Source organism: Salmo salar, chromosome 08 (assembly GCF_965601325.2).
Source record: "Salmo salar chromosome 08, fSalSal1, whole genome shotgun sequence".
Lineage (NCBI taxonomy): Eukaryota > Metazoa > Chordata > Actinopteri > Salmoniformes > Salmonidae > Salmo > Salmo salar.
In genome coordinates this window covers 24,917,076-24,934,974 of record NC_138298.1, presented here as the reverse complement: position 1 = coordinate 24,934,974, position 17,899 = coordinate 24,917,076, and the positions used below count along the sequence as shown (strand labels likewise).

Sequence of the window (17,899 nt, the reverse complement as noted above, 5' to 3'; positions counted from 1 at the left end):
CCATAAACAATTAATGAACATGCACACATGGAACGGTCGTTAAGACACTAACAGCTTACAGACGGTAGACAATTAAGGTCACAGTTATGAAAAGTTAGGACACTAAAGAAGGATTTCTACTAACTCTGAAAAACACCAAAAGAAAGATGACCAGGGTCCCTGCTCATCTGCGTGAACGTGGCTTAGGCATGCTGCAAGGAGGCATGAGGACTGCAGATGTGGCCAGGGCAAGAAATTGCAATGTCCGTACTGTGAGACGCCTAAGATAGCTCTACAGGGAGACAGGACGGACAGGTGTAATAACACCTGCACGGGATCGGTACACCCGAACATCACATCTGTGGGACAGGTACAGGATGGCAACAACAACTGCCCGAGTTACACCAGGAATGCACAATCCCTCCATCAGTGCTAAGACTGTCTGCAATAGGCTGAGAGAGGCTGGACTGAGGGCTTGTAGGCCTGTTGTAAGGCAGGTCCTCACCAGACATCACCGGCAACAACGTCGCCTATGGGCACAAAACCCCCGTCCCTGGACCAAACAGGACTGGCAAAAGTGCTCTTCACTGACGAGTCACGGTTTTGTCTCACCAGGGGTAATGGTTGGATTTGCGTTTATTGTCAAAGGAATGAGCGTTACACTGAGGCCTGTACTCTAGAGCGGGATCGATTTGGAAGTGGAGGGTCCGTTATGGTCTGGGGCGGTGGGTCACTGCATCATCGGACTGAGCTTGTTATTATTGCAGGCAATTTCAATGCTGTGCATTACAGGGAAGACATCCTCCTCCCTCATGTGGTACCCTTCCTGCAGGCTCATCGTGACATGACCCTCCAGCATGACAATGCTATCAGCCATACTGCTCGTTCTGTGTGTGATTTCCTGCAAGACATGAATGTCAGTGTTTTGCCATGGCCAGCGAAGAGCCCGGATCTCAATCCCAATGAGCACGTCTGGGACCTGTTGGATTGGAGGGTGAGGGCTAGGGCCATTCCCCCCAGAAATGTCCGGGAACTTGCAGGTGCCTTGGTTGAAGAGTGGGGTAAAATCTCACAGCAAGAACTGGCACATCTGGTGCAGTCCATGAGGAGGAAATGCACTGCAGCACTTAATGCAGCTGCTGGCCACACCAGATACTGACTGTTAATTTAGATTTTGACCCCCCCTTTGTTCAGGGACACATTATTCAATTTCTGTAAATCACATGTCTGTGGAACTTGTTCAGCTTATGTCTCAGTTGTTGAATCTTGTTATGTTCATACAAATATTTACACGTTAAGTTTGCTGAAAATAAACGCAGTTGACAGTGAGAGGACGTTTATTTTTTTACTGAGTTTATATGGGGGATACAATCTTCCCAGCTCTGCAGATTTTGCTGTGAGGAGGCAGAGTCATTAGATCATTTATTTTTGGCACTCTCCATATGTAGCTCGTTTTTGGTCACAGGTCCAGGAATGGCTGAAGAATTGCAACTGTCGTGACGTTGTATTGGTTAATGTGACGACTGCTGCTCATCGAATGATTAACGGTTTATAATTGCGCGATTAAATTAATCAGGCAATTATTAACTCCTTAACCTGGGGCACCATGGGAAAGTTGGTTTTACTGAGTTTCTATTTCCCAAATTAACTCAAAGAATATCAGAATATCGATTTTACAACAGTCGCTAATTAATCAATTTCCTCTACAGTCTCATTCTGAACGTCGCATAATCTGGGAATCTGCACAAACCCGAGTCCCACCAATGAGTCCATACCACACCAACTTAGTTGATTATTTATTTACTAGCAAGCTAAAATGATAATATAAGATACACAAATACACAGTTTAGGCTATTGATTAGAACTTAGTACAACGGGCCAACACACTATGACACGTGTTACCCGAAATGGGGATTTAAAAGAGAGAGAAAGTACACGAGAGAAATATACATTTGGGTGCATTTGTCAGCTATGCTTATTTTAACCCTAGCATTGCCCCAAACTGCCGCTCTTATGGGTCAGAATATAATGATGTAATTACCTGTTGAAGGTCTCCGATGGGGGTCTCCGCGTGGACCGTTTCGTCTTCTCGGATGACGCACTTCTCTGGTGTAACTCTCTGGTTGCCCTCACGATATCAGTGTCCTTTGTCTTAGTGGTCTGTTTCCTCACCCTTGTTCTGAAAGGGGTCTTCTGAGGACAGCCAGCCCTGTAGCTCAGGGCTCACAGCGTAGGAATGAAAGCAGTGTAGATACACGATTCGACGGAGAGTGGTGACTGGGTGGTCCTGCTTGAATTCACCCTCTTAGACGGAGCTACTCATCTGTAGCATGGATAGAAGAGGGTTCCTTTGTCTTCAACCTCGTGTTGTGTTTTGGGTTCGTTGACTACTCAGACCTTGGCTGCAGCTCGGGTCACTTAGTCTGGCATGTTAATTCTTAACTCACACGTCTTATACCCTCGGGTCAGAAGTGGGCGTTTCCGCCTTTTGAGCAATTCTCTGGGCGTACCAAGTTACGAGGCAAGGTCTGGATTTTACTCAGATCCAATTTAGACAACTAACTTCACATTTCATCTTTACCAAAACATTCTCTTTGATTTGGACATTTTCCACCCAACATACCATGTACAGTGGGGGAAAAAAGTATTTGATCCCCTGCTGATTATGTACGTTTGCCCACTGACAAAGAAATTATCAGTCTATAATTTTAATAGTAGGTTTATTTTAACAGTGAGAGACAGAATAACAACAAAAAAATCCAGAAAACGCATGTCAAAATTTTAATGAGGGAAATAAGTATTTGACCCCTCTGCAAAACATGACTTAGTACTTGATGGCAAAACCCTTGTTGGCAATCACAGAGGTCAGACGTTTCTTGTATTTGGCCACCAGGTTTGCACACATCTCAGGAGGGATTTTGTCCCATTCCTCTTTGCAGATCTTCTCCAAGTCGTTAAGGTTTTGAGGCTGACGTTTGGCAACTCGAACCTTCAGCTCCCTCCACAGATTTTCTATGGGATTCAGGTCTGGAGACTGGCTAGGCCACTCTAGGACCTTAATGTGCTTCTTCTTGTGCCACTCCTTTGCTGCCTTGGCCGTGTGTTTTGGGTCATTGTCATGCTGGAATACCCATCCACGACCCATTTTCAATGCCCTGGCTGAGGGAAGGAGGTTCTCACCCAAGATTTGACGGTACATGGCCCCGTCCATCATCCCTTTGATGCGGTGAAGTTGTCCTGTCCCCTTAGCAGAAAAACACCCCCAAAGCATAATGTTTCCACCTCCATGTTTGACGGTGGAGATGGTGTTCTTGGGGTCATAGGCAGCATTCATCCTCCTCCAAACATGGCGAGTTGAGTTGATGTCAAAGAGCTCCATTTTGGTCTCATCTGACCACAACACTTTCACCAGTTGTCCTCTGAGTCATTCAGATGTTCATTGGTAGACTTCAGACGGGCCTGTATATGTATTCTTGAGCAGGGGGACCTTGCGGGTGATGCAGGATTTCAGTCCTTCATTGCGTAGTGTGTTACCAATTGTTTTCTTGGTGACTATGGTCCCAGCTGCCTTGAGATCATTGACAAGATCCTCCTGTGTAGTTCTGGGCTGATTCCTCACCGTTCTCATGATCATTGCAACTCCACGAGGTGAGATCTTGCATGGAGCCCCAGGCCGAGGGAGATTGACAGTTCTTTTGTGTTTCTTCCATTTGCGAATAATTGCAGCAAATGTTGTCACCTTCTCACCAAGCTGCTTGGCGATGGTCTTGTAGCCCATTCCAGCCTTGTGTAGGTCTACAATCTTGTCCCTGACATACTTGGAGAGCTCTTTGGTCTTGGCCATTGTGGAGAGTTTGGAATCTGATTGATTGCTTCTGTGGACAGGTGTCTTTTTTACAGGTAACAAGCTGCGGTTAGGAGCACTCCCTTTAAGAGTGTGCTCCTAATCTCAGCTCGTTACCTGTATAAAAGACACCTGGGAGGCCAGAAATCTTTCTGATTGAGAGGGGGTCAAATACTTATTTCCCTCTTTAAAATGCAAATCAATTTATAACATTTTTGACATGCGTTTTTCTGGATATTTTTGTTATTATTCTGTCTCTCACTGTTCAAATAAACCTACCATTAAAATTATTGACTGATCCTTTCTTTGTCAGTGGGCAAACGTACAAAATCAGCAGGGGATCAAATACTTTTTTCCCCCACTGTATAAACATCAAGCATATACTAGGACAACTCTTAAAGTTACACTGTTTTCATTATAACGTCGTCCTTTAACTTTTAATAACAAAACAAAAATGACATTAATTTTCGTATTCCATCTTTAGTCATTACCACCATTGTGGCTGACGAAACCCATTGTCCCAAAGTCCATTTATTGCATGTTAATGTTCTGAGGCCGGTTCTCCATACTGAGAGGACAAAGACATTTTGTCTGCGGCCTTAGATTTACAATGGGCGTGAGGTGTCATACGCCTGAAGGTACCACGTTCATCTGTACAAACAATAGTACACAAGTGTAAACACCATGGGACCATGCAGCCATCATACCGCTCAGGAAGGAGACGCGTTCTGTCTCCTAGAGATGAATGTACTTTGGTGCGAAAAGTGCAAATCAATCCCAGAACAACAGCAAAGGACCTTGTGAAGATGCTGGAGGAAACCAGTACAAAAGTATCTATATCCACAGTAAAACGAGTCCTATATCGACATAACCTGAAAGGCCACTCAGCAAGGAAGAAGCCACTGCTCCAAAAACGCCATAGAAAAGCCAGACTACGGTTTGCTCCTGCACATGGGGACAAAGATCGTACTTCTTGGAGAAATGTCCTCTGGTCTGATGAAACAAAAATAGAACTTTGGCCATAATGACCATTGTTATGTTTAGAGGAAAAAGGGGGAGGCTTGCAAGCCGAAGAACACCATCTCAACCGTGAAGCACAGGGGTGGCAGCATCATGTTGTGGGGTTGCATTGCTGCAGGAGGGACTGGTGCACTTCACAAAATAGGAAGCATCATGAGGCAGGAAAATTATGTGGATATATTGAAGCAACATCTCAAGACATCAGTCAGGAAGTTAAAGCTTGGTCGCAAATGGGTCTTCCAAATGGACAATGACCCCAAGTATACTTCTAAAGTTGTGGCAAAATGGCTTAAGGACAACAAAGTCAAGGTATTGGAGTGGCCATCACAAAGCCCTGACCTCAATCCCATAGAAAATGTGTGGGCAGAATTGAAAAAGCATGTGCGAGCAAGGAGGCCTACAAACCTGACTCAGTTACACCAGCTCTGTCAGGAGGAATGGGCCAAAATTCACCCAACTTATTGTGGGAAGCTTGGGGAAGGCTACCCGAAATGTTTGACTCAAGTTAAACAATTTAAAAGCAATGCTACCAAATACTAATTGAGTGTATGTGAACTTCTGACCCACTGGGAATGTGATGAAAGTAAAAGCTGAAATAAATCATTCTCTCTACTACTCTACTACTATTATTCTGACATTTCACATTCTTAAAATAACATGATGATCCTAACTGACCTAAGACAGGGAATTTTTACTAGGTTTAAATGTCAGGAATTGTGAAAAACTGAGTTTAAATGTATTTGGCTAAGTTGTATGTAAACTTCCGACTTCAACTGTATATATGTATGTGTATGTATGTATGTATGTATGTATGTATGTATGTATGTATATATGTGTGTATATATATATATATGGGTATGTACGTGTATGTATGCATGTATGTATGTGGATATATTTTTCCCCAAAAATATATGGGGGATTGGAAATTATGCAGAAAATTATGTTGATAGAAGCAAAAATCTTCCGCAATATCAAGCTAATCCAGGCTTAAAAAAAAATATATATATATTTTTTAATATATATATATATATATATATATATATATCTGGAATTCATATAATTTCCTAATCGTTTTATGCATGTATATTTTTATTTATTTAATAGATGAGGGAGGTAGACAGGGCTTCAACCAAAATGAGATGAGGCAAATATCACAAGAAGACTTTAGATAAAAAAATTATTAGCTTTTAATTGCAAACGAGAGTCACACCTATTGTTCTCTCATATTATTCTGACACTTCTTTACTGTTAATCAACATTTCAGTGTCGCATCATTTAGCAGGAGAGCTCATTTTCACCAGCAGTCCCTGTAGTCCGTAGTTATAAGGCACCAGAAATTAATCCGTCAGAAAGACCCTGTATTTCTTAACATCCATTAACACGTACAAAGGTAATAATAACATCAACAAGGTCTTTGTCCGTGAGAGGGACACCATGTGGAGGTGTGTATTGTATTAACTGTGTTAAACCTTGTGATACAGCGATAACATTCTGACTGAACCCACAGTGTGATTTTCCCTTTATCTGATTGAAGTGGGACATTAGTTTAGCAAAGCAACAAAAATTGACATACTCAATACATTTTATAGATTTTAGAATGTTTACTATTGTATGCCTCCAGAATCATTGGGTCGTGTTCATCAGGGCACGCAATGCAAAATGTTTTAAAGCGCTAAACAAAGGACAACAAAAATAAGGTAGTTCCTCAGTTTTCTTTCAATTTGTGCCTAATGAACTGGACCCTGGTCTAGGCCCTTGGCTTATCTAAATGGCCACGCTGTTCTCCACCACAGCAGGGTCCATGTAGGTGTATGGCACTGGTAGCCTAGAGTTCCTGGCATTGATGGTCTCGCTGAAGACCTTCAGCTCCGTCTGGAATTTCTGAATCATCCTGCAGGGTGGTTCCTCGTTGAAGTGCTCCTCTGGGTACTGGCCAAGGGCCACCTGCATATGGAGAAAAATCAAAGTTAGTAAAATATTGATAGTTACAATATCATAAACATTAAAAAGGACACTTAAATAGGATATTTTGTACCTAAATATAGTATTTTGGGCCTAGATGATATTGATAATAGTTAATGAAAGATGGCAGACTCACAAAGTCACTGGATTGCTTGCTAAGGAGCCACATGGTGGACATGCCCTGTGCTGTTGTGCCGACATTGGGGAAGGTCTCCAGCATGGTGCTCTCAGTAGACTGCCCCTTAGTGGTGGGAGGAGGCTGTTGCAGAGAGATGGGGGTGTTGGGCATCCAGCCACCATAGTCATACTGTAACATGAAGAAGAATGACTGATTATTACAGACAGCCAATATGGTGGTATTCTGAAATGATGGTATGATAGTGGCAAGGAATTACAGCAAAAACCTTGCAACATTTTTACAAATATGTCTCTTCCTAAATGGTAGATGAGGCAGATAATGTAGCTTAATAACACACTTGAAAGAAAAGTATGGGCTACGCTACACCCACCTGTCCAGAGTTGACAGCAGAATGTTGGCCTGAGCAGGTGAAGATCACCACGGTGACGAACTTGACGACCTCTGGCACAGTGGAGAAAGACTGAGGGATTCCTGGACAGAAAGATAAGAACCGAGAGAGGTGTGTGATGAATGGAGTTATGCCAGGGGAGCTGGGTGGACTGTTACTATAGGACAGTCACGTCCATGGAAGTTGTGAGTTATGCCGGGGAAGTTATGGTCCAGAAACAAAAAAAACATACGGGTAAAAACAAGACATTTCACCATACGTCATTACCACACACCCCCCTATTACCCTGTACATCGTCACCTGTGCATTCTTGGGCCAGGAAACCATGGTCAAAGATATCCTTGATCCAGTTCTGTAGTTCCTGGTCTTCCTGGACCTCTGAGTCCCTCTTGTAATAGAAATGAATTACTTCCTCTACAAACCTATACCAAAGATGACAACGAAAGAACGAAGGAAGAAGAAGATATCATATCTATGTAGAGCTATGCTTTCACTCTAGATTCTACCAGCAGATGATACTGTACTACCACCATGTAGGTCGGCTCTGTCGTAGCCTACCTGTAGATGATGTCCCACAGCTTGAGTCCATCATCCCTGTAGTAGTTGTTGGGGACTGACTCCAGACCTCGTGCAGTGATGTCTTCCGGCAAACAGAGGGAGCTGTAGGTCAATGAGGCCACAGATCTCCTCAGGATCTCAATCATCCCCTCTCCGCCCGAAGCAGCAAACTACAACGTCACTTAAAGTTACTTGATTACATAATTCTGTAACATTATAATGAACTTTAACTAATCTGCAATATTACACTGGTTCTATGAGAGATAGTGAACCTACCAGCAAGTATGTTGACCCGGAGGGCCAAATGACCATACTTGGGGGTACTGTAGGTTCACTACAAGACATACAACCGCATGTATGCTGACTCTGACACAACTTCCATGGATGTGTGATTCCTAATATGGACACCACACACTTCTATGGAAACAGTCCAGTCAGTAGCCTACCTTAGTGAAAACTCCTTCATCAGCTATTAGAAATGCCCGGGCCAAGAGGTTGATCTGGAGGGTGTAGCGGGTGTGTGGAATCAGAAGCTAAAACAGTAAACCAGGGTGGAGAGAAGGATGGATGGTCAACAATCCCAAGAGAGAAACTGGCATTAGTAAGGACAGTCTGGAGGACCACATTGGAAATAAGTGTATTATACTTTCATGTGTCATTATCCTCTGTCATGGTCCAAACACACCAAGACAGTCAGGAAGAGGGCACGACAATGCATATTCCCCCTCAGGAGACTAAAAAAATTTGCCATGGGTCCTCCGATCATCAAAAAGTTCTACAGATGCACCATTGAGAGCATCCTGACTGGTTGCATCACCGCCTGGTATGGCAACTGCTCAGCATTCGACTGTAAGACGCTACATAGGGTAGTGCGTACAGCCCAGTACATCACTGGGGTCAAGCTTCCTGCCATCCAGGACCTATATACTAGGCGGTGTCATAGGAAGGCCCCAAAAATTGTCAAGGACTCCATTCACCCAAGTCATAGACTGTTCTCTCTGTTACCGCACAGCAAGCGGTACTGGAGCGCCAAGTCTAGGTCCAAAAGGCTCATTAACAGCTTCTACCCCCAAGCCATTAGATTGCTGAACGATCAATTAAATGGGCACTATTTATATTGACCTCACCACTTTACCACTGCCTACATGTACAAATTATCTCAATTACCTCGAATAACCTGTATCCCCGCACATTGACTCAGTACCGGTACCACCTGTATATAGCCTCGTTATTGTTATTTTATTGTGTTACTTTTTTAAACTTTATTTTATTTAGTCAATATTTTCTTAACTCTATTTACTTAAAACTGCATTGTTGGTAAGTAAGCATTTCACGGTAAGGTCTACAGCTCTTGTATTCGGCACATGTGACAAATAAATGTGATTTTATTTGATCCTCGGAGCACTAACTGGACATGCTATGCTATATTATGTTATATTCTGTTATGCTATGATATAATATATTATATTATGCTATGATATAATATATTATATTATGCTATGATATATTATGTTATCTTATCTTATGCTATGCTTTATTAAGTTACGTTATTCTATGCTATTTTATGCTATGTTATGCTATATTATGTTATGCTATGATATATTATGTTATGCTATATTATGTTATGCTATATTATGTTATGCTATGTTATGTTATGCTATGTTATATTATGTTATGCTATATTATGTTATATTATGCTATGATATGTTATGCTATGATATATTATGTTATGTTATGCTATATTATGTTATGCTATATTATGTTATGCTATATTATGCTATGCTATGTTATGCTCAGTGGAGGCAGCTGAGGGGAGGACAGCTCATAATAATGGCTGGAATGGAGTGAATGACAAATGGAAACCATGTGTTTGATAACGTTCCACTCTTTCCACTCCAGCTATTACCACGAGCCCGTCCTCCCCAATTAGGGTGCCACCAACCACCTGGGTTCATGCTATGTTATGCTATGCTGTGTTATGTACCTTGTAGAGAGGGTGCACCATGGGCATGTTGCGCAGCAGGGCTACGGCGAACACCTCAGCCAGGAGGTGAGTGCGCAGCAGGTGGACGTTGAGCTGGTGCTCTTGAAAGTCAGCGCTCCTCACAAAGATCTTGGCCAGGAGCCAGTCATACTCAGAGTCAGTAGGAAGGAAGATGGGGTTGTCTTCTCCAGGCGTCTGCTTCAGCTGTGGAGAGAGAGAGTGTTAGGGACCCCATAGATGGCTACCAGCAACATTATCTCTGTTTAATACAAAAATACAAATAATAACAACAGCGGATTCCTTTTTGGTGCTACATAGAAGCCTTTTTTGAAGGTTCTGTGAATAACCATGAACATAAGGTTATAAATGGAACGTTCATGGTGCTATAAAGAACCCTGTCCTAAGGTTCTATAAATAACTATTAATAAAACTTGTTCTATATAGCACCAAAAAGGGTTCTGCTATCGTTTCAACTCTTTTCGGTTCAGGGCTTGAGATTAACTTTTTTAGCCACTTGTCCTTTGGACAAGTAGAAATATTTTTTACTTGTCCAAAAGCTCAAGACACAAAAAAAGGGTCTGTAACACCATTTGTACATCATTGTATGATGCAAGGAACCAGTTTACAAAATAAAATGCATTACTATCTTTTTTTTTTACCATAGAGAATCAGACAAACATGGAGGCTACACTCTGTATATTGGCTTCTTTGCATATTCAAAATACAACACTGCCCCTTTAAGGCTCTCTGGAGGATGGTTGGACACCCTTGGTAGTCTATAAAATGTTGCAACATTCCAATTACAACCAAATAGACTACGTGTTATGTCTTTATAATTAAAGGCTTCCCGTCATCCCTGGGATGATAAAAAAAATATGTCTACGGTTCAAAACAATCTGACAGATTCAAAATGCATACAACCACTGCACATCAAAAATGTAAAAATGCAATAGGCTGACGCAACAGATCAGACCGTTTAGCTTAAACTGTTGATACATTTGTTTAAAAAAAATTTTTTTATTCATATTATAAGCTCAATAATGCACACATGGCTGTAGGCTAATGTTAGTGGCATTGTTGAATTCGAATTCATAATAGCAAGCTAGGACTGATGGTTTGGTTAGCTAAACTAGCAAGTCTTTTTGGTTACCCAGCCAACTAGTGTCGCTATCTACCGTAATTTCCGGACTATAAACCGCAACTTTTTTCCCAGGCTTTGAACCTCGCGGCTTAAACAATGACGCTATGGATTTTTCCCGCTTTCAATTTTTTTTTTCCAAAAAAACACATTCTGTGACGTGCTCAGTTTTTTGGCGGCATGAAGCTTTCATTAGACCAATCAAATTGCCGAACGGGTTAAGGTCAAACAACTTTTTTGTTTACTGTTTAGATTAAATCGAGCGCTCTCAAACTTCCCATCATTCTGATTACGGTAGTCATTTTGTCACCCTCATCATGGCAAAGACACGGAGAAATGCATATGATGCAGCTTTCAAGTTGAAGGCGATTGATCTGGCTGTTGGAAAAGGAAATAGAGCTGCTGCATGGGAGCTTGGTCTTAATGAGTCGATGACAAGCCGTGTTTCATTAAAGCCTATTTATTTTTGTTACAAGCCGTGTTTCGTTAAAGCCTATTTATTTTTGTTACAAGCCGTGTTTCGTTAAAGCCTGTGTAAAGTTCATTTGTTTCAATGTACCGGTAGGCACCTGCGGTTTATAGACATGTGCGGCTTATTTATGTTCAAAATAATATATATTTTTTTTATTCAGTGGGTGCGGCTTATATTCAGGTGCGCTCAATAGTCCAGAAATTACGGTAGTAAACTTGCTAGCTATTTCAGTGGATATTGAACTCATTTATCCCTGCAAATGAACACATTTCTAGCAGTAAATGTGCTAAATTATAGCCATGGTATAAAAGGGATAATCAACTCGGGGCTCTATGCGTACTCTGGAAAATAATGTAACTCTGTGGAAGATTAGTTCCACTCTGCTAGCACGTTGTGGAACACCTCATTATTGATTATTTTCCAGAGAGCACATAGTCGTTGATTATCCCTTATGTATTTCACAAGACACTTTCACTGGCCATAGTCAGATTTAACATGTAATGGCATAATAACACAACAGATTAGATTAAACTGGAATGACACTCTCACTCAAAACGAGCCCCCCCAAAGAATTATGAGCTGCCCCCCTCCCCCCCCCCCCCCCCCCCACACACACAAAAGAGGAAAGAACCCTTTTCTGAACTCCAAAGAAGCATTGAAGGACTCTCCCTTCCCAAATAACCCTTGATGAACCATATGTTCTAAGTGTGTAATGCATTAATTAAAAGCATTTGAAGACAATATGAAACATATTTTCTTTGGACACTGCCAGACACAGTGGAGGCTGGTGGAGGGCAACATGGGGAGGGTGGGCTCGTCGTAATGTCTGGAACGTAAAGAAGGGAACGGTAGTAATGAGCCCGTACTCTCCATTTCTACTTCCAACAGCCTCCACGGGTAAGTGGGCTCTTTAAAGGAGATTGAAACAGGATGGGTTTACAGACTCTCTCACTTGTAATGGTCTCCGTGACTGTAGTCTTCACTTCAACATTAGTTAGGTCAACCTTACCTGGATGGCGATGGGAATCAGCTTTTCATCAGGAGTTCTGTAGAGCAGGACCAGAGGAGCCGCCATGTACTGTTTTTTCCTATTGATCACGTTTGCCTTTAATCCATCCAGGTTCTTGTAGTCAAGCAGGAATATGGTGCCGCTCTGTTTGGGATTGGATGACATGGGAGAATAAATCCAAAGGTTACTGTAGGATAGAATGCAAAAATGCAACAGGTTAAGATTACAGTTCACTTTCTTGGTATTTTGGAATGCGCCAGATATTGTAGCTCTGTGTTTTACTAGGATTATCCCAAAAAACATCCAATAAAGTTATTTTTGCGATTACTTTCTTGGATTTTAGGGTTACCATCCCCCCACAAAAACATAAAAGAAAGTAATACAGGGATGTTTTTCATTTTTTCAGTAACCAGGTTTCCATCCAACATTTTAGAAGGTCTTGTCGGATAGAAAATGTCACGACAGGCCTGAAGGAAACAGAACATTTCTCTGTAAACTTTCAGCATGTCAACAAAACAAAATATGCTAGACAAGGTGGGATATTTTTGTGTCGGTAAAATGTATTATGCGAGAAATGGTGGTGGAATGGCACTTTTATGTGCAAAAATGGATATAATAACAATCATATCTAAGTAAACTTGGAGTCACATGATGATGTGTTGTGTGGTCCTCTCACTATGACTCGGGAAAACATGCAGTTTATTAGGGTACAGATGAAATAAGTTATGATGAACTTCACAGGGTGGTGAAAGTGCATAGTGATGAGCTTGATGCTCATTTCCAATAAATATCTAGTGTATTTTTCTGGTGACATGATGACCGATGCTTGACTGCCATTGATAAGTAAAAATAATATTTTTTGTCCACATAATAATGTCATCATGTAGGCTTTACCTGCACTGTATCTGCCAGCTGTTGGCTAGAGTGCACTTGCCAAGACCAGAGTGGGCACATTCGCTATATAACAGAAAAATAATTGTGGCAAAGCCATCAGAGTTGAAAATGCGATGGAAATGCCATTTACATTTTTTTTTTTTTTAATGTTTGGGTACATGGGAACCGCAAAGGTTATTTTTATGGAAACTACGTCATCACACAGCCTTATATAGGTCAATTTGATGGAAACATCTATGGTGGGGAAATGTGCATATTGTTTTTATGCGCATTTGAGAATATTTGCATGAAAATCTGTCGCCAATTGGATGGAAACCTAGCTATTGAGAAACATTCTGGATGGACCTCCACAAAAGTCATCTGGAGGTCTAAAAAGGAATCTGGTACATGCCTCTGATGGTCCAAGAAAGTGGACATCTAGACATCCAACAAAGGGATCTCTATTGACTTCCATTGATAATTGTGAATATCCAATATATTCATCTAGGTCCAAGAGGACTGCCCCTAGTCCAGCGCCCCCCATAATATAACTGGTATTGCAATAATTTAGGCAACTTTCAAAAATTAATTTATTTTACCAAAGAGTCCCATTTTGACATACTGTACAGTACCTGCAATTCTCTTAGGAGGCTGGACGATCCACGAAGAGAGGGCTTGACCATGTCTTCTGTGACGGGGAAATTTGCCGGCAACTCCGAGCAGCGACGGATCAACATGGGGTTGCAGCCATTCAGATACTGGTACCCGAAAAACTCATCTTCCTTCCAGTGCTCCTGTGCGTAGTCTGGAAGGAGGAAATTCTGGGTCGTATTAATTAGTGCACACCGTAGCAAAACCTTTTGCAACAGAAAACAAAATCAAGAGTTTCTTATTGGACAGGTAAGTCTGTTTTCTTCCAGATGATACTTAGTAAATCAGGGTCGTTTTCAGAATATACAGAACCAGTCAAAAGTTTGAAGCTGGTTGAGAGAATGCCAAGAGTGTGCAAAGCTGTCATCAAGCCAAACGGTGGCTACTTTGAAGAATCTCAAATATTTGTTTAACACTTTTTTGGTTACTACATGATTCCATTCGTTATTTCATAGTTTTGATGTCTTCACTATTATTCTACAATGTAGAAAATAGTGAAAATGTAAAAAAAAAAAATTTGGAATGAGTAGGTGTGTCCAAACCTTTGACTGGTACTGTATGTATATTTTTATTAGACATATTCAAGTAGTATTACTTCCCCCTTTCACTTTGTTTCAAAACGTTTGCCACCTAATAAACAGGCCCCCTGGAGTTAATACTGCAAATGCACCTATGAAATGCACTCACCTGAGATGACAGTTCTATTGCAGCAGAAGACTTTGCTGATTTCATCAATGTTTTTCCAGTTCTTCTTGCTGTCAGAATACCCCTTCAGTTTCAGCTCAGTGATCCTACAGAACGGGAGACAAGGAACTATGTCAAGCTGAGCCAATAGAGTTTCACAGAGCAAATGTAAAACTCAACAATATAAATGAATGGAATACTTTAGAAGAGCTTTGATGATCTGCTGCAGGAAGTACTATTTGAACTATCCTTAGAGGATGAATTATGCCCGACGTACGCAACGCAATACGCTAACGCAAAAATGGCTGTCCTGCATAGTCGCAAAAATATGCAAGTGTGTGCAACCCAAAATGTTAAACTCACCACGTATTGGACAAGGGAAAAAAGATCAAATCCGCACTGGACTATTCTTACGTTTTAATGTAATTATCAGCAGGAGAGGTCAGAGCAATCAGACACATTTGGGCGACAGCCTTCATCAGCGTTTGGAGAAAAATAGGCATTCACACATAGTTATAAATGATGAAACATTGTAATATCTTTTTTCACAATCATAATTTACATTCATTATTTACATACATTGATCTACTATTTTTCACAACTTCTAGCGCCTAAAAATACATTAAAACATTAAGAATATTTTAGTGAATGAGGGTTTTTCGGATTATTTCCCCCCAGTGCATGCCTTTTGAACCCGGCAACCAACAACTTTTTGTTACTACGGAGTTGAGCACGCCAATTCCTCATTCTGTAACTTACCACATAGGGAAGCCAGTATGAGTGGCACATTGCATTCTCGTGTTGTGTACTGAAGTCGGGTATACATTTGGCTTAGGTGAGGAACTCACCCGGTGGCGGCGGTGAAGAGGAACTGGGTGGCCTTGGTGAACGAGAATTGGATCTCGCTGGGAAGATCCAGAGGGTTGTCTGCCTTCATGCTGCCGGGGAAACCCTCCTTGTAGGTATCCCAGCTGAGTAGGAGGAGGAGCAGGAACAGGAGGAGCACGAGAAAGAGGAGGAGCAGGAAATATATGGAGGTTGGTCAGATATAATGGACAGACTGGGCAGATAGGACGAAAGACCACAGCACCTACCAGTACTGCTCAGTTCTCGTCTTCATCTCCTTTTCCCTGCTGTACCTGGCAAGATGATTAGTTTCATCACAGAGTCTTTTAGCTGAAAAATATAAATTATAAATCAAGTTAATCACACGTATTATTGCACTAATCCTTCATAACCAGTGTTGCATGTATTACTGTATGTACGGTGGCCCTAAGAGGCAAAGTAGCTTTGAAAACTTAGTGACAGTGTGCACACACAAAGAAAATGCCTCCCCCTCACAATGGCTGCAAGTATCCACTTTTTTCCCCATGCATTACTCATTCTAACATGTCGTTTCATAACGTCACACCGTGCTGACCTGTGCCCTCTCTGAACAGGTGCACTTCCTTATCCATAATCCAACGATAGATGGGGAACTGGCATGTGTCTCCCTCTGGCGTCGTCACGACAACCTTGGACGGGAACCAGGCGTCCTGGGGGAAGAGTGGGAGGGGCTGTTTGTCCAACTCTATCAGCACCAGCGTGCCGAGGGAGGAGGGGCACACCACGTCGAATTCACGAGACACCTGCAGAGAGAGCAGGGGAGAGAGAGAGAGATGGAGGAAGTGAGAGATAGATTGAGGGAATGAAAGAATGAGATGGAGGGAGTGAGAGAGAAAGGGAGGGGCAGAGAGAGTGAGAGAGAGCAGAACCTGGACTGTGTGAGAAAGCAAATAACAAAGGCAAATATAACTAATCCTGTACTACCAGTATTATTACATAAGGGCCCAACATACAGGCAACAAAGTCTTCATGTCATTAACACTATATGTGTATGAACATATTGGGTGTGTTTTGAGTACAGTATTCGAAAAATGCAAATGGTAAGCCTTATTAAAGCTAGAATAATTTGTTGCTACATCAATTTTTTTGACTTATAGATTATATATACTCATTGATTCTTGAAGAATATCATTTATAATTGCTTAATTCAACTGTCATACCCAATCAGAACACAATGATTGTGAGCAATGTAAATGTAAACAAATAAGCTATAGTCACAAAACATGGTAAAAAGTATACATTCTTCTATGAATTTGAGAATAGTGACATTTCTACAAGCCCATCCCTCAGCTTTTTACCAAAACAGAGGCGGGGTGCCTCTTTTATTGTTTCAATTAAGGATTCTAGCATTAAATTGAAATATCTCTTAGTACTGATAGGAGCATGACTGACTTACCGTGCCTTGATAGAAGCCTCCCTTCAAGCTAGTGAGCCACGTGCGCTTACTCTCTCCATTTTCGCCAACCAGCTTGATGAAGACATTGTTCATCGTGGTGGCAGTTGCGATGTTGTGTGTGTGCACAGTTACCTTGTATTTTGCCATTTTGACTCTGAAAAACACTACAATAGGCTTATCTGCACACACTAAGACTGCATACCAAACAACAGTTCATTGAATGTAGATGGTGCAAACATTTCTGCAAATATAAAGACTTGCATGATATCTGTTGATCCATTCTAATAACAAAAACATTTTTGGAGGGAATTCTTGCTTGAATAACAAACTTGCAAAGCCACAGTTATTGCATACACACAGCATGTGGGGGGACATTTTGCACAAGCAAATGGCCGTGAGCAAATTAACCATAGACAGGAGTAATATGCTTATTCAATGTACATATTATCCAATATACCCATTGCATTGTGTGCATTGCATTCATGGCTCAGTACACTGATCTCTGGTTAAATAATAGCCTCCTCATTCTACACATAGTTGAAGAAAATAAAACATGAAATCACGCTGCACATCAAGTTTAACTGTATTTTTTTGCACACATCTGTGCTCTTCTGCTTGATGAAAATGTCTCCCATATTATCAAAAATAAAACATTCAGTGTTCCCTTACCTGATTGGTTGATAGTTTGTAGTACCCTGTTAACTGTGCCTTAACATGCATGTAATGATCACCTTCCCTACTGCTTGTTTTATACCTGGCTGGAGGTGTGTGTAGAACCATATGTACATATCTGGGTGTTGCTTCCCACCATTGACCTTGCATATCCTGCATGATAAATTCTGGCACTGTTGACAGCGAAGCATTGCCCAATCACTGATTGTAAATACATAGTAGAAGTGTTGAATCTGCTTGTAAAG

The 17,899-nt window shown here is 41.4% G+C and overlaps 1 protein-coding gene across 2 annotated transcripts; it reads right to left on the bottom strand.

Moving 5' to 3' along the window:
* Positions 1-6,012: 6,012 nt before the first annotated feature.
* Positions 6,013-17,777, bottom strand: loxe3 (Epidermis-type lipoxygenase 3). Of its 2 annotated transcripts, none has more exons than XM_014209592.3 (15): positions 17,652-17,777; positions 16,983-17,146; positions 16,122-16,329; positions 15,796-15,877; positions 15,550-15,672; positions 14,705-14,808; positions 13,999-14,171; positions 12,494-12,637; positions 9,875-10,078; positions 8,337-8,423; positions 7,891-8,060; positions 7,633-7,754; positions 7,315-7,415; positions 6,942-7,112; positions 6,013-6,787 (listed from the first exon to the last, which is right to left on the bottom strand). In XM_014209592.3, exons 2-15 carry the CDS (start codon positions 17,127-17,129, stop codon positions 6,608-6,610), a joined length of 2,016 nt encoding a protein of 671 aa, XP_014065067.3. In that variant the 5' UTR covers positions 17,130-17,146; positions 17,652-17,777; the 3' UTR covers positions 6,013-6,607. The 2 variants fall into 2 exon arrangements, with proteins under 2 accessions (XP_014065067.3, NP_001133246.1); NM_001139774.1 differs by having other exon boundaries at positions 16,983-17,136; positions 17,652-17,689.
* Positions 17,778-17,899: the final 122 nt, after the last annotated feature.